Source organism: Rattus norvegicus, chromosome 19 (genome assembly GCF_036323735.1).
Source record: "Rattus norvegicus strain BN/NHsdMcwi chromosome 19, GRCr8, whole genome shotgun sequence".
Taxonomy (NCBI): Eukaryota; Metazoa; Chordata; class Mammalia; order Rodentia; family Muridae; genus Rattus; species Rattus norvegicus.
Genome location: NC_086037.1, coordinates 73,242,068 through 73,269,406, shown reverse-complemented (window position 1 = coordinate 73,269,406; position 27,339 = coordinate 73,242,068). Strand labels below are relative to the sequence as shown.

Below are 27,339 nucleotides of genomic sequence, written 5' to 3'. Positions count from 1 at the left end.
CTCTCTCTCTCTCTCTTTTTCTCTCTCCCTTATTACTCTGGGGCAGGCCTCCATTGTTTGGCTAGATTGGCTGGCCAGTGAGCTCTAAGAATTTTCCAGTCTCTCTTACCCCACTGCTAGGATTGCAAGGGTATGCCTCCATGCTTGGTGTTTTTACCTAGAATCTGGCAACTGAATTCGGGTCATGAAGTTTGTATACAGTGCACTTCATCCACTGAGCCATATTTCTACCCCTAGCTGCTTCCTTTAGATCACACAAACATCTAACACTAACCTACTTTATCACATTCAAAACACATCACTATCAAGTGTGAGTACTTATATTAAAAGTAACAAAGAAAATCCCTTTATTGAACACCTTGGGCCCTGTTTAAATGAAATCAGTGTTAATGGGGAAAAGAAAACAGAAGGCTACTTGCCTGGATGGTAGGTACTAGGGGTGCTGTAGGCACTGGCCAACAGTGCCCAAGATGATTCATTCCTACTTTCCCAAGAGCTGTTTACTTTAACTGAGCTTGACAGTCCCATAAAGTACCAAACAGTCACCCAAGATCAAAGCCAGAAGATGATCCATTAAAGCAAGGAAGGAGGAGCTGTGGAGACCACTCAGCTGGTACAGTGCTTACTGTACAAACGTTAGAACTGAGTTCGATTCCCACTGTGCCAGTGCAACGGAAAATGAGACAGGAGGGTCCTTGGAACTCACTGGATAGCTAGTCTAGTCAAGCTGGTGCATTCCAGATTCAAACTGGAAGAGACCCTGTCTCTAAAACATAAGGTGGAGAGTTACTGAGGAAGTAATTCAACAATTTTGTGTTAGTACAGATATACATACATGAGCAGATGTACCTCCCCCAGCCTCAAGACAAACAACGGAAGAACTTTATGAATTCCCTTTACATAGAAAGTAGATCTGGATGGGAGACTTTGTGTTCGTTAGGGTATCTGTTAATATATTAAGTAAAGATAAGATATGTCTACATTAGCCACTGGGAAAAAAGGAGTTGAGTTTTCAGCAGGACAGAATTCCTTATCAGAAGGGAGCGTGTCTCTGTGTGAATGTCCATGTCTGTGTGAGGTCATGTCGCTGCGTGTATATGACGTCTGTGTGTATGCATGCCCATGTCTGAGTGTATGTCTACATGTGTATGCAGGTCTATGTGTGTGTTTATAAGTGTGTGCATGCCCATGTCTGTTCAAGTGCATGTCTCTGTGTGTGTATGTCTCTGTGTGTGCCCGTGTCTGTGTGTATGCATCTGCATAAAATAAAAGCTTAGTTTTTACCTGAGTGATACTAAAAAGTTAAAGTCTAGATGGAAGGGCTTATCTTGGATGTACTCTCCCTTTCACAAACACACACATACCCACATAAATACAACACAAACACACATATACACACAAGCACATACCCAGAAACAATACCTCAGGAAATAGAACTTTTGATATTAAAAATCAAAACTGATGCAAAAAACACATGCTGAAAAAAAGAAAGGAAGAAAGAATAAAATCAGAAAATATTACTCAGGGAAATAAAAATGGGACTTAGCCAATAAATGACTTTGTAAAATTATGTCATGCAAATAAGTAAAATTATGTAATTGTAAAATTACATAATTTAATTTGCAAGGATAATCAGATTTAAAAAACAAAGGGCAGATTACATTTTAATAAATGAGTTTGTATTCTTCGAAAGTAAATTGGATCAGTCGTGTCTTTTAGCTTGTGAACATTTAGGAAATTTTAAAAGTAGCAATAAGGAAGCACAGTGTGACTTGGTCCATCAGTCCTTCCTCCCCCAGATTTGACTATGATCTTTCGTTAATCATTGTGATTCCTATGGAGTTATAGGAATGAAAGGTTCCTTTAGCTGCATAGAAGCAGAAACATGTCCATCACTGGGGATGGTAAGAAGATGCAGTAGAAGTTAGAGAAAAGCATCCTCGTGAGTTAAGAAACCAGAGTGGAGCAGGGCCTCATCCATAAAGACTCCATTGTGCCTACTTCTCCAGCTCCACCTTTGTAAGTTTTTTCCTTCTGCAGCTTTACATTCATTTTCTTAATGTTTTTAACCCAATGTCTGTGAAATTTTTATTGCTCCCCAGATAAAGACATCCGATCTGAATGTAACCACACACCTCTCGGCTCGGCAGTATTTGTCACAAACTGTTATAAATTATCATGCTGATAGCCGGCATTGCTGGGAAGCCAGAGAAGTTTCATAAATCCTAACTACTCTGTCAATGGTATTCTTGTTTATTATACAGAAATAAAGTTTTATGAGACTCAAGATGTCTGCCTTTACCACTGAGGGAAGCCTTGGAACAGCGAGTTCTGACCAGTTCAACAATTCCAATGTACAGTGGAAATTTCTTTCTCAGAGATTCTCAGCTGATCTACTTTTAATGGTGTTTTGATGCCTTCCAAACATGCAGGATTTTTGCAGGTGTGAAAGGAGAAATTATCATTTCTTCCATCTCCCCAACACCTTCTCCTCTCAGAACATTCTAGTGTTGTCTCTTATATCAATACAAGAACATCCAGCTGGAAACTCTAGCCCCTTGTTATCCTTGAAGACAGATGCTCTGCTCTTCTGTTCATTGATTGATTTACACTACACCTTGTTCAGTGAAAGAATGAAAGAGGTCATATTACCCTGGTTTCAATGCTTTTGTGTAACGAACCCAGTTGAATGGCAGCGTCAACACGTAGTGTTATATGTTAAAAAAAAAAAAAAAGAATCTCAGCAACGACATCTTCATTCATTTTCCCCAAGGACCAGCCACTGTGAGACCCTAACCCTTACTTTGTAAAGTAAGCCCACAGTTTAATTATGAACTAGCTCAGTTTTAGTATCATTTACATGAAAATCTCATGATTATATCCTATATCATCAGAGTCATAGGGTGGCTTTTACATAATTACAAACAAAACAATGATAATTAAAGAGATTTTTCCCTGCCAAAGTACTTAGCTGGTCTAATTACGTGCCCAGCCCTCTACCCTAGGAAAGAGAAATGCTTCCTTGGGTCTCAAAGATGCTTCTCCGCAAGGAATGTTATAAGACATTGATTTCTTGCTTGCTTTCTCGTGGTGAAAGTTGACTGGACAAATAGTGGTAATTTCAAGTAAAAAAGTATGGGTTGTATTTATGTGAGATTCAACCCATTACAGGATCAATACGTTTAGTTTGACATATATTTACTTTCATATTCCCAAATGTTCTAACAATAACCAAATTGTTGATGTCACAGCCATGATGAAAACGTCTTGGTGGAGAGATTTTAGCTTCTCAATAATTTCACAATGGCTACCTCATTTATTCCACTAGCAACTCAATAGCCTTAGCGCACACATCATTTCCCTGGCTTTAGCCATATACTGCAGCCAAAGATGGAGAAATGTAAACTACGCCAACTATCCCAACTAAGGGGAATGGGAACAACTGTTGCTCACTGAGACAGGGACTCATGCGTTCCAACTCGTCTCAGGCCTGCTGTCTAACTGGACGTCTTGACTGTCCTGTCTCTACCTCATGGGAGCTGGGGTTGCTGGTGTGGACCACCATGATCTGCGGAGCTTACCGGGAGTTCCTACAGAGAGAGTGATAGGTGGCGTACTGAACTCAGTTTCATAAAGGTTCTCATACAGTCAGAGGACAAAGCAACACAGGCTATTTCTTAAAGAATCTCTGTGAATTCCACCTTCTCAGGGAATTCTGAGCACCTGCTGTGACTGTGAGCCCATCGCAATGAACGGAACTAACTGCCACCCTCAACAGTGACCAGAAACCAGGTAGGACCTAGAAAGACGGAGGAGACCATGCTTAGGGTACTCTCCCTGTAACATTTTGAAGTGTTTCATTGTGAAAAAGGCCACATGGCCACACTTCAGAATGAGGCACCAAGGCATTTGCCATGAGCAGAATCTCCTTGCCTTCACCAGAGTGAATAATCAGCTTTTAAATGCTGGTGGCTTCTTCTAGGGCATGGAGCCTGACCTGTGATGACTAAGAGATCACTTTGTTCTGCAGCAAACAAATAAACTCATAAGCAAACCGCCTCAAAACTCACCACCACACGACTTTTATGGAAGTAATCTTTTCTTAAAGCTGTGTGTACAATGTGTGTGTGTGTGTGTGTGTGTGTGTGTGTGTGTGTGTGTGTGTGTGTGTGCCTGCCCCTGTCCCACAGTGAACGTGGGGAGGCCTGAGGACAACTTGAAGCAATAGGTTTCTTCTTTCAACCATTTGGCTCCCAGGGATTGAACAAAGTCACTCAGGCTTGGCAGCAAGTGCTTTCAATTACTGGGCCGTCCTGCCAGCCCCTGATTGTCTTTTTTAAGGAAGGAAATGGACTAAAAAGGTGGTCCCCTACTCCTGTCACATTCTACCCTGTAGCATGACAAATAACCATGTAAAGTTTCCCATACATCATTTTCCACCATCAATTTCTTGAGGCAGCCTGTGTATGCATGTATTTGTGTGTGTGTGTGTGTGTGTGTGTGTGTGTGTGTGTGTGTAAAAGCACCATCTATACATAACAGTTTATCAATTAGCATTGCTCCCAAGCTTCTACTACAGGATGTCCTGGGCTCAGCATACACCAGGTCTCAGAACCATTGCTGAATGAATGCACATCCCCCTCCCCCCCCTTTTTTTTGTCAAGTGTGTGAGGTGACGTCACACAAGAAATTGGAAACTGTCCATAGTGGAACGTTCAAGACATGAACATGAGCAAAATCACAAATCAGGACCTGATCTGCTTCCTCCTCAGAGTGGCTGCTGAACATTTGTTACCATGACACCTCTGATGACTAGGGTTATTCAGAGCACTTAATTCTGTGACACACTGATGTGGTCATAATTTCCTGGTTGGAAATCAGTAAACGTGAGTTTATTGAAATCTAAGAATACTTTATTTTGAAAGGAATCATGTGTTGCCAGAGTTTCTTGGAAATATCTCCTATAGCAGTTTTAAACATTGTCAAGATGTAAGAAATATACCCGAGAACACATTATCTAAGTTATTCTCACCATTAGCACTGTAACAGTCACCATAAAGAATATTAATAAGCTGGGTGTGGCTCAGTGATAGAGCCCTTACCTAGTGTCCATGAAGTCCTAGGTTTGACCCCCAGAACTTCCAAACAACAACATCCAAACAATGCCCTGTTTTCTAGAAGGCACTGGAACATTCTAGTAATTCTACAAAAGATTAAAAGTCAATCCAGGGGGTGGGGATTTAGCTCAGGGTAGAACATGGGTCGGTCCTCGACTTCAGAAAAAAACAAAAAAGGGTAAAATAAAAGTCAACCCAGTGCTGGAACTTGGATAAACCAGAATCAGAATGCAGCCCTGTATGCCAGTCACTCACAGATGCATCTTCTGTTGGTGGATTTCTGCTAATTCACTGGACACTAGCAAGTTGAATAAAGTAGACACCTTGATACCCTGACTATGAACATCTGGCTGTTAGCACACCACAAAATCAACAGATTCTGAGTCCTTTGTACAGGTGGGAATGTTTTCATATCACTCTGTTCTCTACAAAAAGGATTAAAAGCACGCAACAGAGCAGCTTTCCTCATTGTACATGCCTGCAACACAGCTCAGTTCACATTAAGAACTGTCTCCACTAAGATTACTATTTAAACTCAAACTGGAGATTGAACTCCTCAGAGTGAGATCATGTGGGATCTCATTGGCAAGACACCAAGAGGTGGTCCTGGATGTGGAGAACATTGAGTTATGGAGTCTTCAGTGGTCCACCTCATACATGCAAAAGCAGAAATACCACATCTATAACCAGGATTTCCATGTAAAGAGTATAGGCGTCATTTAGGTGGTCTCTACAGTAAAATGCTATTGGGACAATGAAACTTGTCATAGTAACTTCAAGTTGAAAGAGACAGACAGGTAAGACAGATGAGCTCTAACCCCATACACACCTAAGTTCTCATTGCATTTGCGCATTTTAAATGAATCATTTTCATAAACATTTCCACAATTAACCTATTATTTAAAACTCTTGCTTAAGCTCAGCACAGTAGCAAATGTCTGTACTTGGGAGGCAGAGACAGGTAGATCTTTAAGCTCAAAGTCAGCCCAAACTACAAAGTGAGATCCAGGACATCTGGGGCTACATTTGGAGGACCCCGTCACAAACAAATAATCAAACAAATCAAACAAACAAACAAAATAACAATAATAATAAACCCTCTAATTCACCCTATATACTATATGACCACTTGCTTTTTCTCACGTCAAACTCAATACAATCTTTCAGATCAGAGTGCTAGGGTAGCCCCTGCCACAGAGCTACAGTCCCCAGCCACGAGAAATACAGTTCTAAAATCATTAAATGAGCCACAGATTTGTTTAAAAAAACACACCCAACTCCACCATCTGCAGATCATGTATACTGGTGACCCATATAGTACTTAAGAAAACACAAGCCTTTTCTCAAAACCCTTTCCAGAAAGAACCACACACCACACCTTTCTTAACAAAAGATTTTCAAAACCAAATGATGTCAACAGAAAGAAGACAAACATTTAAATACAGACTGACATTTTGGTTACTTGTAACTTCATTTCCACACCACTAATAATTAAGTTTATCTAAGTCTGGGGACCGCTCATTTGCTTTCACACACTCATAGCACGGATACTCATGACCACTAGATGGTGCTGTGGCGCCCTGTTCAAACTCCCTTCACTCACTTGCAGTCTCTGTCCTCCAAATCGAAATGTGGGTTGAAGTTGATCATGATTCTCTGGTAGGGCTCCGGAGCTTGGATTAGCCATTCACATTTCTCACTTGGATGGTAAGAATGAGGGTAGCCGGGAGATGTAAGGTACCCCGGGTTTTCAATTTTTATAGTCCCGCCACATTTATCTGCAACAAAAATGACATTTTAGCAGATCTCTTCCCTTACAAACAGTTGCGTCTTCTAGCTTTTACATGTGCATTGACAATTAGCAGACATTCTGTCAGTTAAGGGAACTCCACAGTGAAGTGTCCCCTGCAAACCCTCCATGTGACCCTAGACACGAAGAACTCCATACCACCAAGCATCCCTCTTTAATCTGCAGGGGCATGACTTCCACAGAAAGCATACTGAGATCTGAGATGCGTTTCCCTCCCACCCAAAGTCCCCTCCAAAGAAAGAGGTCTTCCAGCATTAAAAACATTAAATCCCCTCAATTGATGTTAACACAGCCCCCTGGGAGCTCCTGCTAGACTTAATTATCTTCCAAGACCTGTAATCATGTTAGGGAACAGCTCTAGGTGGGAGGCGCCTAAGAGATGCCACTCATTGCAAGTGGCTTTTTGATGATAAGCCTGGTCAGTGTCATTGACCAGTGGGGACCGTCTCCCAGGACTTCGATTGGCCTGAAGCCTAACCTCCTTTTGTTGTTGTTTTATCTGCCTGTAAATCTAAGTGATTTTGAGTTATCTCCGCTTTTGAGACTCAGATCAACAGAGAACAAAGTGCAGCTGGTGATGCAGAAAGAACTCGGCTTCACTTATCCAAGTTGCTCAGCCTTGGAGACCAGATCAAAGCAATGGGGCAGAAAGAAAAATAAAGAGCCACACAGCATTAATTCTAACTACTAAATGTTAGGGGAAGCCCCGGCCACTGAGGTCTAGGTATCACAGATGGTGAGCTACATTTTCACATCCCGGGAAGAAGAGGCTCTCTAGTTTTTAGGCTTTACTGGAAAATAAACCACTACCACACCACGACAAGAACTCAAATGCGGAAGTGATTCTCTAATAGCTAAATAAACCAGACTCTGGGCTGGTTTACAATTCAGCATAGCTCGCTACTGTCACTCTCTATGGGTCTCACACAGGAGAGCCACAGCCTGCAAATGCCACCCCATTTATTGATGCTTAATTTTAGGCAATAAAAATTTGGTGCATAAACTATGTAAGAAGTACAGGTACGAAACACTGAAATATATAAGCCTATCAATCACAAACATCCAGTAATGGTATATATAGATTTTAATATTACATCTAATAGATTCCCTGTGGAAAGAGAATGGCATTCTTTGCTCTCAGCATGAATTTATAAATCTACGGAATTTTATTACAGGAAAACCAGGTCAAATGGAAATGAAAGATGAAGTGCATATCAAAAATGCATAAAGCTACATGCATTACAGAAGTCATTTCCCATAAATTAAAAAGAAGACAATATAAATTATGTTGTTTTCTCCAATTGCTAGATGTTTCTGGCTGTTTCTTAGATTGGAGGGGGTTGGTCCTACACATTCTCTTCCCATTGGCTTTTTAAAAGCTTTAGGTCTTCAGGAAGAACTGATGCTGCAACCAATGTTCAGAATCGCAGCTAATGATGTTAGCCAGCTCGGTGGTGTGATTCTGCGGAGGCTCTGGCATTATTTTATTTTGTACAGAAATCTTGGAGAATGACACCCCCCCCCCCCAGCTCATTAAGTCACTCCAGTTCTGTGTAGCCACCATGGCATCTGTTAGGAGAGTGAAATAAAACAGTCGACAGATAGTCACTTCAGAAGACAGTGAGGTGGGGTTGGTACCACACCAGAGCACTTTAATCTGTGACTTCTGAGAAAGTGACAGTGTAATAAGATAATGTGGACTGCTGGACTCCCACATTCTGTTCAGTCTCTCTAACACTTGATTAGGAGAGAGCGATTCCTAATGACTGTGGACCATTAGTCCTAAATAAGGTTAATGAATTAATTTAGTAGACACTTACTGGGAGGAGGTGGATATGGTTTTAAGAGGACTACAGGCTTACTGAGGCATGTGTTGGCCCTGGTCACCTCAAGCATAGCAATAGGGTTTCAGTTGAGTGGAGTCCAGATTCCCAGCATTCCCCACATTTCTGCTAAGAAAATTAAAAAGTGTGTGTGTGTGTGTGTGTGTGTGTGTGTGTGTGTGTGGTGTGTGCTGTCAGAACTACACAAGTCTTAATACTCTTCACCTTGGCTATCACGACCATCTTCTGGGTACCCCAACATGGCTCTAACCCAGTGTTGTTCTCAATCTGTGAGTTGCTACCCCTTTGAGAGAACTCTTTCTCCAAAAACATTTACATGACAATTCATAACAGTAGCAAAACTACAGTTATGAAGTAGCAACAAAAATAATTTTATGTTTGGGGAGTCACCACAACATGAAGAACTATATTAAAGGATTGCAGCCTTAGGAAAGTTGAGGACCACCACTCCGTCCTTAGGCATTATGAAGGCTAACCATTTGAGGTCTAAGCATTTGAGTTCTTTTGCTTAGAGGAAATAGACATTTCAACCCCTGCCAGACTACAGAAGCACTCCACCAACTCAGGTTCATTAACAAATTGAACTCCACATTCATGATTTTTTTGAGTATTTGGCTTCCCTTCCAGAGTATATAGGAAGATGCCGCCAACTCGAATTCATTAATAAATTGAATTCCAGCCGTGTTCACAAAAATATTTGCATATCTTTTGAGAACACTGCTTGGTACCTGTTGGGGGAGATCTATAGTTGAAATCACAAAAAAAAAAAAAAAAAAAAAAAACCAGGGAAAACACATTAAGGAGATTAACTTCTATCATAAAAGAGTGATTTAAATTCTTCCTGGTAGAGCCCCTCCGCTCGGCTCTTATTAAAACAATATACCACAATAAGTAGTAGGTGCACTTTTTTCCTAATTACTTTGATCGAAATCTAAGCCAGACAAAGTAAACATTTAGCTATTAGTTAATATATAAAGCTAAAGATCTACTGTTCCGATCAGCCCTTGCCTAGCCTTCAGCACCTTTCCAGGAGACGCGGAACACATTCGTACCAGATCCCATTTTAAACACACTCTTTAGGTTCCAGGGTACTGTTTATACCCAGGATTGCCTTTCATTTACTTAACAGTGAGTGGTTTTAAAAGCCAACTGGAGACTGCAACAGGGGTTACGGATTCTCAGATACGCTGGTGCCTCGCACTGAATAGATCCAAAGCCTTTATTGACAGTGCGACTTTCATTCATACTTCAGACTGATCACAGACGGTTTACAAAGGCGGCAGAGAGAGTTCTAGCGCCAAGACTGACCGCTATCTCTTGGTGTGGCCCACCAGAGGAAACTGAGCAGGGATGTTTCGAGGAGAACCAGGAAGTCCTCCCGATGAAGTGTTCATTAACTCTCAGCAGCCATCAGATTTTTGAAAGGGAGTCTCATTTAATTGCCTCTGGGAGGAAACATTATTAAGATAATTGGTGTGCTGATCTGGGAAGGTAGGCAGCTCTGCCTCGAAACAGAGGCAAGAGAAGCCAGCAACCAACTGGAGCAGGGGGCGGAGGGCTTGTGGTCCTCCTGCCCCAGACACCCTGACTTCTCTGTTCCTTGCACAGGCAAGTTTCCTGCGTCCGGCAGTCGTGCGCGCGTCCCGTGGCTGGGGCTGGAACCCCCTCGCCCGAGGGAACCCGGCAGCCCCGGGCACTCCGGTCGCTCCCGCCTCCGGCTGTCACTTACCGCTGCGGAAAGCGCCCGCCAGGGCGAGGGCAAGGGCGAGCGTGGCGCACAGCAACGGCAGCCCCCTCTCCATCCTCCTTCGCCGAGCCAGTCCCCAGGCAGCCGCGGGAGAGCACGATTGAGGGAGGAAAACCCAGCAAACGGGAATCTTAACAATCCGAAACAACGCTCTTAAGTCCGCTTAAGAACCATAAAATCCTCAGCCGGTCTTGGCGGGGAAGGCTAGCGGCGAGGCAATGCCTGAATTCGCGAGAAGCGCGTCTCTTTTTGTGTCTCAAGTCGCCTGCATCCTGTCATTTAGCTCCGATTTCCTCTCCCTTTTCCCACACTTGTTCCTCTTCCAGGAGCCACTGCCCGGGCCATGTCTCAGGAAGAAGAAGAAGGAGGAAAAAAAGAGGGGAGGAGTTGCGAGGAGGAGGGGAGAGGGCGGGCGACACACCAAAGCCAATTTCTAGAGGGAAAGAAAAAAAAAATCCCGCTTGATTCTGGACGGGTTGGAGCCGAGGAGCTGGCGCCCAGAGGAGGTCCGGGTTGTCTGCGGGAAGGAGAGAGAGCAATGAAAAGATGAGCGGGAGAGCGAGGACTTTCTCCACTGGCACCCGCCTCTCTCTCCGACCTCCCCCTCCCTCCCAGATCCCTTCCCTCGCTTCCTCCCGCCCCCTCCCCGCACAGCTCTGCCAGTGATTGCCTGGCTGGAGATTCGGAGACACAAGTTTCTCTCTGCACGCTTTCTCCTTCGGTCCTTTGGGCTCCCCCCTCCACCCCACCTCCGGGCACCCTGCTGTGCTCTCCGCGGGAAGAAGGTCATTGGGGAGCCAGTAGTCTGTGCCCATAGCGCAAGGACACGTGTGTGTCAGGAGGGGCAATGCTAGTGGTACCAGCCCCAGTGATCAGCTAGTCTACCTTGGCGAGATCTCTGCACCCCAGGACTGAGCTAGGCTGAGGATCCCGGAGCCCAGGAGTTCTGAGAGCCCGGGGTTAGCTGCTACTTCAAGGAACTCCAAATCCCTAGTCACCCGCGCCCCAGGTGGTGTGGATCACGCGTCAGTCCTTGCTTTCACTTCCTGGGTGCCAGCCTGAGGTTTGGGGCGGGAAGCAGCCAGGCACTCCAGAATGCTGCGAGTAAGACTGTTGACCAGAAGAAGAAGGCTGTTCTGGGAGACGCGCTACTAGAGAACTGCGACCGTGCCTCTGCCACGTAAAACATAGGCAGACCTTCTTGGAGCACGGAGCCTGGCTGCAGCCGAACAAGACCACCTCGCCGTGCATAAAGGCGAGGCTGGGTACCCGACCCCCCATCTCCACCCCTGACGCTGCAGGCTGCATTGTTCCCCGAGATTTGGTGCCCTCTCCTTTGGGGTTACATGAGCCAGGAGGATGGATGGTGGCGCGCCTTTCAGCTAGGGGGCAGCCGCCAACAGACACAGAGCAGCCACGTAGAACTCCAAGAATCTGAATCAGGGGTCCAAGGTTCTAAGGGTGGAGGGGCCCATTTCTGTGCACCCTGAAGGAAGGACAAGACTGGCAAGGACCCCTCATGAGGGTGACAGGATGATCTTTGCAAGGGTCTCGTAGTGCCAGGTTTAGATTACAGGCAATTGTGTCTACTGGTCCTCCAGCCTCACCCGCCACCCACAGAAGAGGTGCGTCCCAGTCCCCCGCGTCTGCCCAGTGCTTCCCCTCCCCCACGTCGTCCGGTTCCATCCTCCAGGGCATTCCGAGAACTGCAGCAGGTGGTGTTTGGCTTATGAATAGCAAGGACACCCAGGGACTTAAACTGGTTGAGGCCTCTGATCAAGTACGAGTATAAGAGACTCTATGCCCTCGGAAAGAGCTGGTGGATAAGGTGAAAAGGTCATACGCCTTCTGGGAGGTGGCATTTATAGACACACTACCACCACAGAGACTAACTCCTACCTGGTGCAAGGGCTGGCAAAGATTTAGGATTGCTGGCAAGGAGACTCTGGTCAAAGGTTTTGGCTGAAAAATTAGGGTCAGTCAGGGAGAAAGGACACCCGGGGACACTGGTGCCCCAGGCCAGGAATCTGCGTTGGGTGTCTGGACTGGGCGCTGAACTGAAGCTTGTGCATTGCGCGGATCTCCAGCCTGGGCTCCGGCGCAGGACCCACTGGCTCCAGAGTCCAGCCTTCTTTTCGGCCCTGGTTACCGAGCCCGCCTCCAACGCAGCCTCTCCCTCCCTGCCCCACCGCAAAGCCACCCCCTTGTGTAGAGAGCCAGCCCTGGAGCGCCTCCGTTAGTCGCCACTAGCTACCTCTTTGGTTCTCTGACCCTTATGGAAGACCGGGTGGGTTGGGCGTGCCAGAAGGCTGGGAGTCAAACGCCTGAGTCGAGCGGAAGGGGCAGTCGCGAGGCCGTTGGCCCTCTGCAGGCAAGGTCTAGGCGATAGCCGCGCCCAGGGCAAAGCTGAGGTGGGAGGAACAAGAGTGGTGGCGGGGTGGGGAAGCTGGGGGTGGAGGGGAGCTGGCAATCTGCCACAGGGAGCGCGTGTCCCTACCTCCCTACGCCAGGCATCGGGCGCATCCTTGCCAATTCCAACTGTGCTGGGCAAGCCTCAGACTCAGGGTGACCCGGAGCCACCTTAGCCCTGGAGTCCAAGAGACCGGTGTCTCGGAGGACTTGGCGAGTCGACATAAAAGGGAAATCAGGCCAAAACTGTGGAGATCCAGATCCTTGTCTTTTTCGGAAGAGGAATCCCAATGCCCGGCTCGCTCGCCCAGGTGAAGCTGTTATTTAATCAATCTGCCCTGGGTCGGATTGAGCTAAGGGGTACAGGTGAGACACTTAAGTGATCAGCTGGTGCTCCCTGTGAAAGCCAGTTCCTCAAACCCAGAGACAAGGGGGAGAAAGGGCTTTGAAGCTTGGGGTACCAGTGAAGGACTCCTGTTTTTCTGGCTCAGTCCCTAAGTTCTCTTGACAGCTTTTCTCTAACTGGTAAGGCATGCCTTCTGTGTACTTTAGGGGAGACATACTTAAAACTCTCTCTCTCTGATTTTCCAGGACTAGGCTTATCTGAGGCTTCCCTAGATTCCTTTTTTTTCCACAGTGGGTGCTGCGAAATGGAACCCAGCCGCCCTAATTAGTAATTGTCAGCTCATGCCATTGGTATATTGCTAACCATTCTGGTTAACAGCCTTTTCCTGTGCCGTAAGATTCCATCAAGAAGAGATAGGCCGTTTAAGATACCTGCAACTCTCCACCCAGGGAGACAGACTGGCTTTATAGGAGAGCAAGTGTGAGACAGAGGAAGAATTTGGCAGTATTCCTAGTTTGATTTTATTTTGGTCTCGTGCACACATTCCTCCTCTTGATATCACAGATCTGCCTAGGAGACAGGGCCTGCTTCCACCTTCAGGTGATTTATCTATCTGCTGCCCTAACCGTGCTGGATAGAGGATGTCTGTGGTCAGTACCACCTCAGGGACTGCTGAGGATGCAACCTGTTTGAGCATGGCCAGTATGAACTAGCTGGGTGGAAACACCCTGCTCCTTTCACCGAACCACATCAATTTGTTAGAAATAAGAGGAGAGTCATTGCTCCCAGAAGGCCTTTGGAGCCACCTATTTCTGAAGGGCACAAATGGGGATGGGTACAACACGGGGATCCCAGTTAGCTCAAAACCAAATCAAGTGCATTCGAGATGACGATGACGCATTGCGTTGTTTTTAAAACACAATCTACAGCTATAGAAAAACAATCGAAAGAATTCTTGGGAGCTAACCAACATCTGACATGGAAGGAGAGAACTGTGGAAAGAATAAGAAACTACAATTTACAACCACACGCAGTGGTCTGGAGTCGTGATCCCAGCACTCTGGAACAGGAGGCAAGAGGATCAGGATTCTGAGGTTAGAGTGAGTTGGAGGTCAGTCTGTGCTACCTGAGGCACTATCTTCTCAAAATAAAAAACATAAAAACAAAACAAAACAAACAAACAAAAAAAAACCCCTTTGGGTCAGAAGAAATGGCATTGTGGTGAAGGGAAGGTTCTGCTCTTTCAAGATCAATTCCCAGTGCCTATACTAGGTAACTCAAGACCACCTATATCTACAATTCCCAGGGATCCAATATCCTCTTCTAAACCCTGCAGGCACTTCCATTCCCATGCATATACCCAGCCATATGTACACACAATTAAAATAATTTAAGTTTTTTTTAAAGATTTATTTATTTATATGTAAGTACATTGTTGCTGTCCTCAGACACACCAGAAGAGGGCATCAGATCTCATTACAGATGGTTGTAAGCCATCACGTGGTTGTTGGGAATTGAACTCAGGACCTCTGGAAGAGCAGTCGGTGCTCTTAACCACTGAGCCATCTCTCCAGCCCAATTTAAAAGTTTTTAAAAGAGACAATTCCCTTACAATGACACGTTTATGAAACGGCAGTCATGCAACAGTTGTCTCTTGGGCTTCTGCCATAGCTATAGCATAGAATTTGTAGTGACAGAAGAGAATAAATAATCTTTAGTTTCGTTTTCTTTTTTAATGTTAGTTTTTATTACTTTTAATCATGTGTATGTATGTGTCTGCATGTGGTATGTATATGTGAGTGCAGGTGGTCACAGACCATAGATGTCAGATGCCCTGGAGCTGGAATTACAGATGGTTGTTAGCTGTCCAATGTGGATGCTCAGGGCTGAACCTAGGTCCTCTGGAAGAACAGCAAGTTCACTTAACCTTAGTTAGTTAACTCTCTAGCCCTAGTTTCTGTTTCTCTAAGTAACAGAGAAATAGATGTTTTCTAAAACTTGCAGGAAAAGGTTTCAAAGCAAAGTTTTTTTGTTTTTTTTTTTGTGATCTGAATATTCTCTGACATAGGTGGACAGTGCTAAATTCTGAGTCATGCTGGTGGAGTCACAGCCTTTGGGGTTAGATTTTGAAAACTGAAACAGTAACCATCAATTAATCTGCCTTCCATGAACCACTTCTTGGGGGCAGGGATTGAGATTGAGACACTGAGTAATTTGCCAACATACTGGGATCACAAATTTCGAACTACGCTACCTGGCTGAATTCTCTCTAAATTAGGAAAATAAAAACAACAGACAGAAACACTCAGCAAGCAAAATTAAAAGTATCACTAGAGAGAATGAACTCAAAATTTCCAAGGTGCAGAGGATCGGTTACTTAAAGTCACATAATTCCATGCAACTAAAGAATAAAAAGTTTAAGGAATGCTGAAAGATCGACAAAAATCATTATTAAAACAGTCAAAGGCTCAAAACAGGGCTGCTGATGTATCTCAGTTGATAGAATGTTTTCCTAGCATGCAAGCTAGATTCAATTCCAGCAGCACACAAAAACCAGGCAGAGCCAGGCCTACCTGCAATCCTGGCACTCTGGACGTAAAAGCTAGAAGATCCAGAGTTCAAGGTCATCCTTGGTTAAGGGAGTTTGAAGTCAGCTTGGACTACATGAGATGCTGTCTAAAAGAAAAAGAAGGAAAGCCTCAAAACATAGTTAATAATTGTTTAATTTATCCCAGAATAACTTAATTTAAAAAAATTCCACCACTCTGGCAGTTGCATGAAGAGTGGGTGGTCGTAAAGTCAGGGAAGAAGATGAGTTTTGACATACTGTTCGGAACACACAGTGGGAAGAAAGGGGAAGCAGGGAGTTTATGCAGTTTGAGAGTGAAGCTAACTGGACAGGCAGGTTGCTATGGCAACAAAGGAGCAGGTGTTGTCAAGAATGACCCAGCAGGACTCAATCCTCCATAACGATAGGGGTCTTAGTGGCCACACAGGCTTGGACACTGAAGAAGGCTGTCTTGGAAGAAAGTTGGACTTTGACTAGTTTCCATTTCTGCCCCTTTGAGGCAGTCAGATGAATTTGTAATCCAAACCAATACTTGGCTTTGAGGTGATGAGTGTATGGGTCACTGACGTGTAGTTGGTGGCAGTGAAGTGGCAGGAAAGATGACATTGTGAGGGGACATAAAAGGAAGCCATAGGCAGAATTTTTACAAATCTGTATTTCAGATCATGGGGGCCAGGGAATGCATGCTTGTTTGTTCCCCGTATTTGAGGGGAAGGGGGAGGTTCTCACTGGCATAGAGCTGACTGATTAGCTTAGGCTGGCTGGTCAATGAGTTGCAGGGATACCAATGTGTAGATCATGCTGATCAGAGAGAACACTATTGTCCTGGCTCCTTTGATGATTTTATAAGTTCACATTTGGGACTAGGAATACATGATGTATCCAACATTTTCCCTGAACACTGAACTGGTTTTCATAAAACTCACAATTTGCTTAATTCATGATGTATAGTAGTACAGAATTGTATTATTTCAAAATTCATGACTCAAGGATTCTCAATAAATGTCTTTTGATAAAACAATTTTAATGCCATTATTTACAACAAATAAAAAAATAAATGTATCTGATGATATCCATGGAATATCCTTTCCCCACAGCCATATAGACCTTCAATAATAATAACGTCTTTCGTCCCTATACCTACATTCTCTTCTTTGTTCCTTACACTCTTAAGCACTGCTCAAAGGGAATTTAAGGTGTTAACCTTTACATGAGCACACACAGCTTTGTTTGGGTGACTCGGTGAAACAACCAGAGCATGTGCTTCCTCAGTCCTGGGAAGTCTCCATTCAGCAGCATCATGAGCCATTTTTCACAGATAAGTGTGACTTTTAAAAACTGTCATGCAATTTCTTGCCATGATAGTTCAGTCAAAGCAGCTGGCAGACTATGAGCGGCCACTCTTTCCCTGAGCCCCTTTCCTTCCATTTGTTATGTTAAGCCATTAAGTCGAGAGCACCTTGTTTCCTTTGTGCGAAGTGATGAAGTGATGCATTAATACCGATGGGTTGGTTTCCAGCCACAAAATGCAACATCTTGAGGGACCTGTAGTGCCACACTAAGGAACAGGTGACACAAAGCGGTCATGCAGAAAGAGCGGGCTTCCTGGAGTGCTCATATTTCCAAACCACTAAAACAAGTGAGCTTTCGGAGGGAGGCCTATTGACATAGCCCACACTCCAGGAGGAACTGGAGTGTAGACAGCAAAGGAAGTTCTTTGGGAAGGGCTGGCCCCGCATTTTCTTGTTTTCATTCTCCCAGAGACAGCTGGACTTGCAGAAACCAGACAGAACAAACACAAAAGCAGAGACGACACGGTCTAAATGCGCAGGCACTGAGAAAACATGTCATGGACACACTAAAGGCTATAAGGCATCCCAGGAAATCTCCTTTACTATATAGTATGTACCTGATCTGTCTTGGACACCAAACCACATTTCCACTGGCAATAAATAAACAAAAATTACTTCTGAGAACTGAGAAATTAAAAAGAAAGAAAGAAAGAAGAGAAAATATACTATTAAAGCAACAGGCAGGGCAGAGCCAGGCTTCAGGGCTTTATAGTTTGCATCCTCAGAACTTTTTAAACCCATTCATGGTTTTCTTTTTGCATGCAAATAGGTAGGCTGTGTACAGGTTTGTGTGTGTGTGTGCATGTTGTGTGTACATATATGCATATTTGTACATACATTTAGAGGTCCAAGGTTGATAACAGCATTCTCCCTTTATCTATCTTTTCTTATATATTGATGTAAGGTCTTTCACTTGAACCCAGACCATACCTACCTAGCCAGTTTGTTTGGGGGATCCCCTCTTTCTGCTTTCCTTGGGAACTAAAGATGGGCTGCCATCCTGCTGCATTTACATGGATACTGGGGATCTGAGCTCTGTTCTTCATAATGGCTGGCAAGTGCTTTCTCTGCTAAGCTATCTCTTCGACCCCCATTCGTGACTTTGCAGGTACAGTAAAGTAGGTTGAGGCATGGACTCATTGTAACCAGCCATGCTTGTGATGGTTCATGTTGATATCTTGAGGTCATCTGAACTCATCTGAGGCTAGATTCTATACATATCTGTGAGGGGATTTCTAGATTGAATGAACTGGAAAGACCTACTTACCTACCCTTAATGTGAGCAGCAGCATCCCACACTGGGATCCTGGATGGAATCACATGAGAAGGTGACTGAGTGTCTGTATTCGTCTCTCCTGCTACTGTGCCTTTCTACCACTCCTTCCCCATCATGGACTGTGTCTGAGAATGGTGAGCCAAACCAAACTCTCCCTTTGCTTAAGTTGCTTCTTGTCACACATTTGATCATAGTAACCAAATATAATACTCAGATTTACTCACAATCACACAAATGTCATGCTATTGGTAAAAGCAAAGTCACACCTTTTGATTTTCAAGATAGCTTGGGCCTTGGTTTTAGGATGATTGCTCTGAGCTTCAGAACAGTTATCCACAGAGGCAGACCAGTGCTCATAGCTGTGGCTGACGTTAGGCTCGACTGTGCTGAGTGTGTATCTTTTACTATGTAGCCAGATGACAGTGACTTTCACATCATATTCAAGTGGAGGCACCTCATAAGTTCCAGGGTACAGAGTGAGTGGTGATCAGGGTTTGTTGCAGCATCTTAAGAAATACAGCCTGGACGGCTGGAGAGGTGACTCCGTAGGTAATGTGTTTGCTATACAAGTAGGAGAACTCAAACCATTGTGGTGGTTTGTATGAAAATGGGCCCTGTAGGCTCTTAAGTTTGAATGCTTAGTCACCAGGGAGTAGAACTATTTGAGAAGGATTAGAAGATATGGCCTGATTGGAGAAAGTGTGTCAGTGGGGATGGACTTTGAGGTTTCAAAGTCCCATACCATGTCCAGTATCTTTTTCTCTGCTTGTTGCCTGTGGATTAAAACGTAAAGCTCTCAGACATGGCTTCAGTACTATGCCTGTCTGTTTCACACTGTGATGATCATGGACTAACCCTCTAAAACTGTAAGCAAGCCCCTAACCAAGTACTTTGTTTTGTAAGAGTTGCCTCAGTGTCTCCTCACACCAACAGAACAGTAACTAAGACACCCATATTTTAAAAAGCCAGGCTTTGTGGCACATGCTTATAATCCCAGTACTAGAGAGTTAGAGATGTGGTGTTTGCTGGCCAGTCAGCCTAGTCTACTTGGCAAGCTCAAGGCCAGTGAAAAACCATCTCAAAATCAAGGTGGACAGCTCCTGAGAAATGATACCTGAGTTTGTATTCTGGTCATCACATGCATACACAGACACACACAGACACACACAGATGCACACACGCACACACACACTTCTTAGGTGTGTCAAGTTGACAGCTAAGTCTGAGACATTCCATCCCTGGTCAACTTAGACGTGCCAACATATCACTTTAAACCATAATTTTTCTTTTCTATTATTTTCCTTTATATTATCTCCATAATACAAGAACACAGTCTAGCTTTATAAATTCCCACAATCTTTAAAATGTTTAACACTTTAAAAGTCCAAGGTCTTTTTTAAAGTCTAAAAGAGATTTCTTATTTCCTATTAAGGAATACATTCTCATTTCAAGGCAAGACAGGGAAGAAAGGGCACAGTTACAATAAAAAAAAAAAATTAAGCCAAAACAAAAACTCAGCAGGATAAAAAGATAACTGTCCAATATCTGAGGCTCACTTACCCTCTGGCTTTAAAAACCTAGACATGCCTTCAGTTTCTCTAACTCTGTCATCCACAGCACACATAGCCTGTCTGATAGGGTCAGGCCTGCTTCACTCCAGACCTGCCTCTGTCTTTGGCAGATGGTCCACAGTCCTGGCATCTCTAGTATCCTGAAATCTATTGGTCTGCCTTCAGCAATGGCCTCTCCCTTGAGACTCTGGCCCTGCCATACAGTGCCAAGGCTTAGCTTCTCTCTATAAACTCTTCAGTACTGCAGCTTTTTGTGCCATCAAAACAAGTACCATGTGGGCTCTTATGTATTACCAAGTTCAGCTGCCAGTTTGAGATGCAGCCTTGGTTCCTTCTGGACTACAGCTTCTCTGTGATGACCCTGAGGAAATACTCCACAGAAGATTTTGCCTCCATGGTGCTAGTGTCATAATCATAGCTGACTTTTCAGTCACAGTTAATAAGCATCCAGTTTCCCAGTTTCAGTTCCATTGATTCTTAATCAAAAATATCAAACAATCCCATAGTCTCTGCTTCCCTCTGAAGCTTCATGTGTCAGGCCTTCACTTTCTGAACTTCTTTCAGCATTCTCATCTTCAAAGTTCCCATAGAATAGCCAGTTAAGCTCTGAGCACTCAATGGCTTTTCCAGCCCAAAGTTCCAAAATTCTTCCACAATCCTACCAAGGACAACATGGCCACTCATCTATCTGTGACAGCAGGTCACTATTGAAATGTAGCCTCAGAAGCTGGGAGATGACTCACTCAGTCAAGTGATTATCTATCTGGGTTCAATCCCAAGTGCCCAGTAAAAGCTGATTGAAAGATATGCCCTTGTAACCCCAGTGGTGAATAGGTAGAGACAGGAGTAGCATGCTTAGGGGTCCCTGGCAGCCAATGTAGCTGAAGCAGTAAAATCCAAGCCAATGAAAGACCCATTTTAAAAAATAAAATGGAAGGCCAGTAAGTGGCTCAGCAGATAAAGGCCATTTGCTGCAAAGCCTGATGACCTGAGTTTGATCCCTGGAACCCACAGACCGGAAGGAGAGAACTAACCTCTATAAGTTGTCCTCTGACCCCCACACATGTGCCACCATGGCACATGTACACCCACTTGCTCACATAAACAAATAAATAAACAAATATAAAATACTTTTAAAACTGTTAAAAATATAAAGTAGAGAACAATGAAGGAAGTCAGCTGATGTCAACCTCCGGACTCTACATACATGGACATCCATATGCACACACACTGGCAAGTACTTGTGAACACAGACACATATAGGAAGTATCCAACAGAAGTGCAATCAGGATGTGTTTATAAGGTGAAACACAGATGAATTTCATGAGTATACCTCCATTTCATTCTCAAAACCTCTTATAATAATCAAACATTACCAAAAATCAAAATCAAATAAACAAACCAAATGCATACACACACCACACATACACACACCACACATACACACACACATAAACCAAACCAACAACAAAACCAAAATGTCTTGCTATCTGCATTAGTCCCAGACAGTACGGATAAGAACAAGGCCTTTGTAAGGTGATCAGATGGTGAAAATGGAGTCCTCCTGGTGGGATTTCTGTCCTCATGTAGAGATCTAAAGAGAGATCACTTTATCTGCCCTCTGTGGATAAAAGTAGAAGGTAGCTTCTGCAAACAGAAGAACCAACCATGCTGTACCCCAGTCCTAGAACTACACAGTGTAGAACCAGGAGAAAGAATATGGTTGTTTCAGCCACACAACCTACAACATTTCACTACATTTAACACACGCATTGGCTACTCTTTGAAATTATGCAACCAGTTAGGTGTTCTCATGTCTGTGATCACAGACATGTCAGGATGCTGAGGCTGGAAGACTGACATGAGTCAAAGGCCTTCCTGGCTACATAGTGAATTCCAGTTCATCCTGGACTATCATGAACCCCAGTCTCACAACAACAACAACAACAACAACAACTAAATAATCAACATGCAGTCATAATAAGGATATGGAAGAGAATAGAACATGGAGGAATACAGGACGCAGGGGTTTGTTAGGAGATAAACTGTGTCCTGTGAAAGCTATGGCCCCTGATATAACTGCATTTGAAGGAAGAACCTCTGGAAAGGCTACTGGGGATAATGGAGGTCACAGAAGCAAGGCTGCAATCTCCAGTCAAGAAGAAAAGTGCAGTTACCTCTCTTCTGAGGTAACTGCGGCTCCAGATCCCACCATGGAGTTTGTGAAGATACACAAGAAAGAGCGTAGAGGTTATAGTCAGAGAGAAACAGTGAGGAGATGGCTATGCCAGTTGGCTCTAACCATGTACTGGCATTGTGTCACACAGACCCCCTATTAATATGAAAAATAATACAGATCAATTAGAAATGAAAAATATTTCAGCTGAGGAGATAACTCTGTCAGTGAAGTGCTTACTGGGCAAGCATGAGAACCAGACTCTGATGCCTAGAACCCTTGTTTAAAAGCCATGCATAGTAGGACCTGCAATTCCTGCACTGGGGAGACAGACAGATCTAGGGGAACTCACTGACTACTCAGTCTAGCCTATCGGGGAAATTACAGACTAGTGTGAGACCCTGTTTCAAAAAACAAGGGAGACAGAACCTTAAAGACCCTCTGAAATTCACAATAGGCCTCCACACAAACATGCACACAAGTGTGCACACCAGACATATACACATGTGTATATGACATGCAAAATATACTTAAGATATCAAATCTTCACAACATGAAGATCTTAAGACTTATTCTGGTCATTGCCTTTACAGCCAAGTCAATCTTTGACCTCTACTCCTCTCTTCAGCTTTCAGTCCTTAAACTTTGGGTTCAGGTGAGAATTTCAGCTTCAAATGACTCATGATGATCATTCAAAAATGTCCCTTAACAGTTTTCATGGCGTGAAATAATTTTACATTTAAAAGGGTGTGGTGGTTTGAATAGAAATCCACCCTCAACCCCTGCAATAGATTCATGTGCTTGAATGCTTGGCCATCGGGAGTGGCACTATTAGGAGGTATGGCCTTGTTAAAGAAACTATGTCATTGTGGAGGTAGGGCTCTGAGGTCTTAAATGCTCAAGATACACCCAGTGTGATGTAGAACTCTCAGGTCTTTCTTAAACACCACATCTCCTGGGTGCTACCATACTTCCCACCATATGATACTGGACTGAACCTCTGAAATAGTAAGCCAGTCCCAATTGACTGCCATCCTTTATAAGAGTTGCCTTATAAAGGTCATGATGTCTCTTCACAGCATTAAAACCCTAACCAAGACAAAGGGTTTAAAATTCTTAGATCAATGCATTATTTGAGGTCATATTACAGAATTCATTTCATATAATCATCTAAAATATCTATTCTATGTATAAAAAGTTTACTTTCCCTCCTTTTTATGTACATATACTGTTTGATTTAATTATGTAAGGCAAAAAAGAATGGTTTAGTAATAAATTTCAAAATGATACTGAATGTGATATGGTAACTGATATTTTAAAGTATAGGCTAAAATTTAATTGTGTGTGATGTCATCGGGTTCTTGCTGCTTGAGTAGCCAGTACTTAGAATTCCTATATTCTGAAGCTAAAAAAAATGTGCTTCGTTTTATAATTGTTAAGATTTTATGGCTGCTATTTTACAAGCTCTTTCCAAATAACACATTTTTATTAGATGAAAGCCAAGTACGATTGATACTATATTTCTATCTGTTTCTGTTTATTAACATTTGAGACAGTTCTAGGAGTCGAGTAAGAACTGTTGTATCTGACTTGTAGATCAGCTAAAAACTATCTCGAGTCAAATATGCTGTTTATCATTGGATTCTTAATGATGTAGATTTCAACATTACATTCTATGTTGAATCAGTGACCTCCTGTTCAGTTCTAATACATGGATAAGTAAAAGTTAAAACATTATAAAGATTGTAGCCAGTGATGTTTGACAAAGTCACGATTTTGCTTTCTGATGTCCCTGCTGGCAGGCTTGTTCACTTGAGAGGGATCCTTGTCATAGTTGAGACTGCACATTCTTGCTCAAAGAAGCACAGTAGGGACATGCTTGCCCACAGTATTGCTGAGAAAAGGACTTGAATCACTTTGTCTCTGTCTTCACTTACATCCTGGGACACCATACATGACTTCTTGTATTCAGAGAACATGGTGAAAACAATGCCCTTGCTCAAAAATAAAAACCCTTAAGTGACCATGTAGCTGACTGAATGTGGGAGTCACAAAAATGCCAGTAACAGCAGAAGGCTCCTGAATATTTGACAACCAAAAATTAATTTAAAATAAAGTACATAATTAATTTGAGACTGTCCTGGCAGTGTTCAACCATACTGCAATACAGGACTCCACTGTAGTCTTGGTTCTCAGCACAGATCTCCCAAGCTTTTGCACTGTGCATACTGACATGACACGGACAGCAGCAAACAGTACTCAAAGCAGCTCAGCTCAGATCTGAGATGCTTAAATGCTTTTACTATAGATATAAAAAGATTTCTGCTCTTCCAGAGGCAACCATTTAATTACAGGGGAAAAGGGATTTTTACCTATTTTCCTACAATCATTCCCAGCATGTATAAATACCAAATTAGTATATTTTGGATTCCTTTATCAGAATGTTTCAAGCAAAAAAAAATTGCTTAAGGTCAAGGGTCAGCAAGAAGCCTCAATGGATAAAAATGCTTGCCTTAAGCTTGATGACTTAAGTTCAATGCACAGAACCCACATAGAAGTGGAAGGAGAGAACTGACTCAACCAAATTGTCCTCTGACCTCCTTACTCAGAATGTGACCACTGCCTCTTTCCCTCCTTCCCTTACTGCTCCTCCACAAATAGATACTTTAGTTAAAAAAATGTTTTTTCAAAAAATTGCTGTTTGATTTGCTGACTTAAGTTTCATTTTTTTTTAATGTTCAATAAAATTTCACTTGGGATTGGGACAGAATTTCCATCAATTTTTGAGGGTCCTAATCATATACCTGCCCCTTGATGTATGGCGAAAGTTTTCCTCGTGTCTTAGGGTTTTACTGCTGTGAAGAGACAATTTTTATAAGAGCAACATTTAATTGGGGCTGGCTTACAGGTTCAGAGGTTCAGTCCATTATCATCAAGGCTGGAGCATGGTAGCATCCAGGCAGGCATGGTGCAGGAGGAGCTGAGAGTTCTGCATCTTCATCTGGAGGCTGCTAGCAGAAGACTGGCTTCCAGGCAGCTAGGATGAGGGTATTAAAGCCCGCAGCCACAGTGACACACCTATTGCAACAAGGCCACACCCACTCCAACAAGGCCACACCTATACCGACAAGGCCACACCTACCCCAATGGGATCACACCTTCTAATCAAGCCACTCCTTGAGCAATACAAACCATCACACCTGGGGAGGTATAACACATATCTCTAAGAAAGATAAGAAACTCACAACAGACCAAAGTATGAACCACCACCAAGGTCCAACTTGGTGACCCACTGAGCTTTATGGTCTCAGCTTATTCTGCAGCCCCCCCCCCCCCTTGCTTTCTAGCTCTTGCTCTTCTTACTCCTTTCCTCTCTTCCCTTTCTGTCCCTTCTCTCCCCATTCCTGTCCCCTCCCCTGCCTCTTTCTGTCTCCACTACCCCCTCAACTCCCTTCCCCATTCCCTAAATAACCTCTACTTCTATACTATACAGAACAGAAATGACTCAAAGCCCACCCCAGCATGGGCGATCGCTCATTAAAGTTGGGAAACCTGAAGCAGGCTGCACAGCCTGCAAGCATCTCAAGGGATTGGAGAGTGATTTTCCTAGGTCCCTCAGCAGGTTTAAACCTCTCCCAGGTATCTGGTTTGGTCTCAGCTTATTCTGCTGCTCAACTCCATAAGCTTTTACTGCTTTCTCCTGCAGGGAGGGGCCTGGTGAATCTGGTCAGTTTGGTGGAACTTCCTGAATCCATTTTGAGTTGTTTACTTTGCTGCTTAAGCAGCTTCCAGAGGGATAGAATGTTTCTGCCCAAGGCCAGGGTGGGGGTTAGGGGCTGCGGTAGGGGTGGGGAGCACTGTTCCAGAGCACCACTGTGTACTGCATTTTTAAAAGCGAAGCAACGTTCTCAGCATTGCTGATTATAGAACTAAAGTGTCAATTAACTCTAGAAATGAAGATGCTCTTTGGCCTTCAGTATTAATATTCAACCAAAATTTAATTCTTTATCTAAATGTAAGCAAACAGGTTCATCTTTTTAGTATGCAAATGCGCGTTTATCTTTAATAAACAGTAAAAAACGCATACATGCTAAAATGGTTTAAAATAAATTCTTTAAGACTTACTGGAAATATTTGATCTGTGTGTCTTTTTAATACCTGCCTACTTGGGGGTCCACACTAATTTTCTCAGATGAAAAGTGTGGGGAGCGAGAAAAGCTAAAGAACCTGCCAGCAGCAGGACTGGGTCAAGGTTGCTTTGGGCTGGAGGGGCATTCAGGAGCTGCCAGCACTCCTACAGATCTCTAAGTCCTTGACTCTGGGAAGTTCCCAGCAAGTAGTAGTACCTCCAAGAATTCTTAGCGTTGGCGTTCCTTCTAGGCTCCGCCCCACAATTACTTGGCAACATCCAGGTATGCTCCGCCCCACAGTCGCTTGGCAACAGCCAGGTGTATAGACTCACTATAAAAGGGGCTGCTTGCCCCACCTCCTTGCTTTCTAGCTCTTGCTACCCCCTTCCTCTCTTTCTGTCCCTTCTCTCCCCAATCCACTCCCCCCCCCCGCCTTTTTCTGTCTCCACTATCCACCCCCGAACTCCCTTCCCCATGCCCTAAATAAACTCTTATTTCTATACTATACTATGCCTTCCTGTGGCTGGTAACTCAGGGGAAAGGGATTGCCTCAGCATGGGCCCCCACAAAGGCACCCCTTTCCCCACACCATACCGCGCCTCTACCAAACACACTCCTGACTTCTTTTTCTTTTTTATAAAACACAACACTCATTAATAGTAATAGTAGCCACAACCACACTTGAAAACCAGCTCTTCACCCGCCCATTGAATTCCCAGTCCCGCGCCTTTATTTTCTCTTTGACTGAAATATTCCAACTCCTGAGTTGTTCCGTGGAAATCGTAGCTATCCTTGTAACAAAATTTTGCTGCCGCTCTGTCTAAGGGGCCCTCTCTTTTCTCCAGAGCTTCCATTCTTTCAGCCCTGAGACAGTGAAGCCTGCAATCACAGCACAAGCCATGGGCTACTCTCCAAGGACAAGTCTGAGCACATAGGCTATAATTGCCACTACTCTTCCCTTCGATAAGCTGATAAATCTCCATTGTGAAAAC

General features: G+C 43.8%; 1 protein-coding gene across 6 annotated transcripts in view; it reads right to left on the bottom strand.

Annotated features, from left to right (window-relative positions):
* The window catches only part of Nrp1 (neuropilin 1), a 155,149-nt gene extending 142,299 nt beyond the window's left edge, over positions 1-12,850 (bottom strand). For 3 of the 6 annotated variants that reach the window (XM_006255827.5, XM_006255826.5, XM_063277785.1), the window contains exons 1-2: positions 10,501-11,105; positions 6,721-6,895 (exon numbers count right to left, since the gene is read on the bottom strand). In XM_006255827.5, coding sequence (XP_006255889.1) covers positions 6,721-6,895; positions 10,501-10,573 — 248 coding nt within the window. In that variant the 5' untranslated portion in view covers positions 10,574-11,105. Of the gene's footprint in view, positions 1-6,720; positions 6,896-10,500; positions 11,178-11,403; positions 11,544-12,772 lie in introns of those variants that run through there. The other 3 variants (NM_145098.2, XM_006255825.5, XM_063277784.1) reach the window with 3 other exon arrangements.
* Between the last annotated feature and the right edge of the window lie 14,489 nt (positions 12,851-27,339).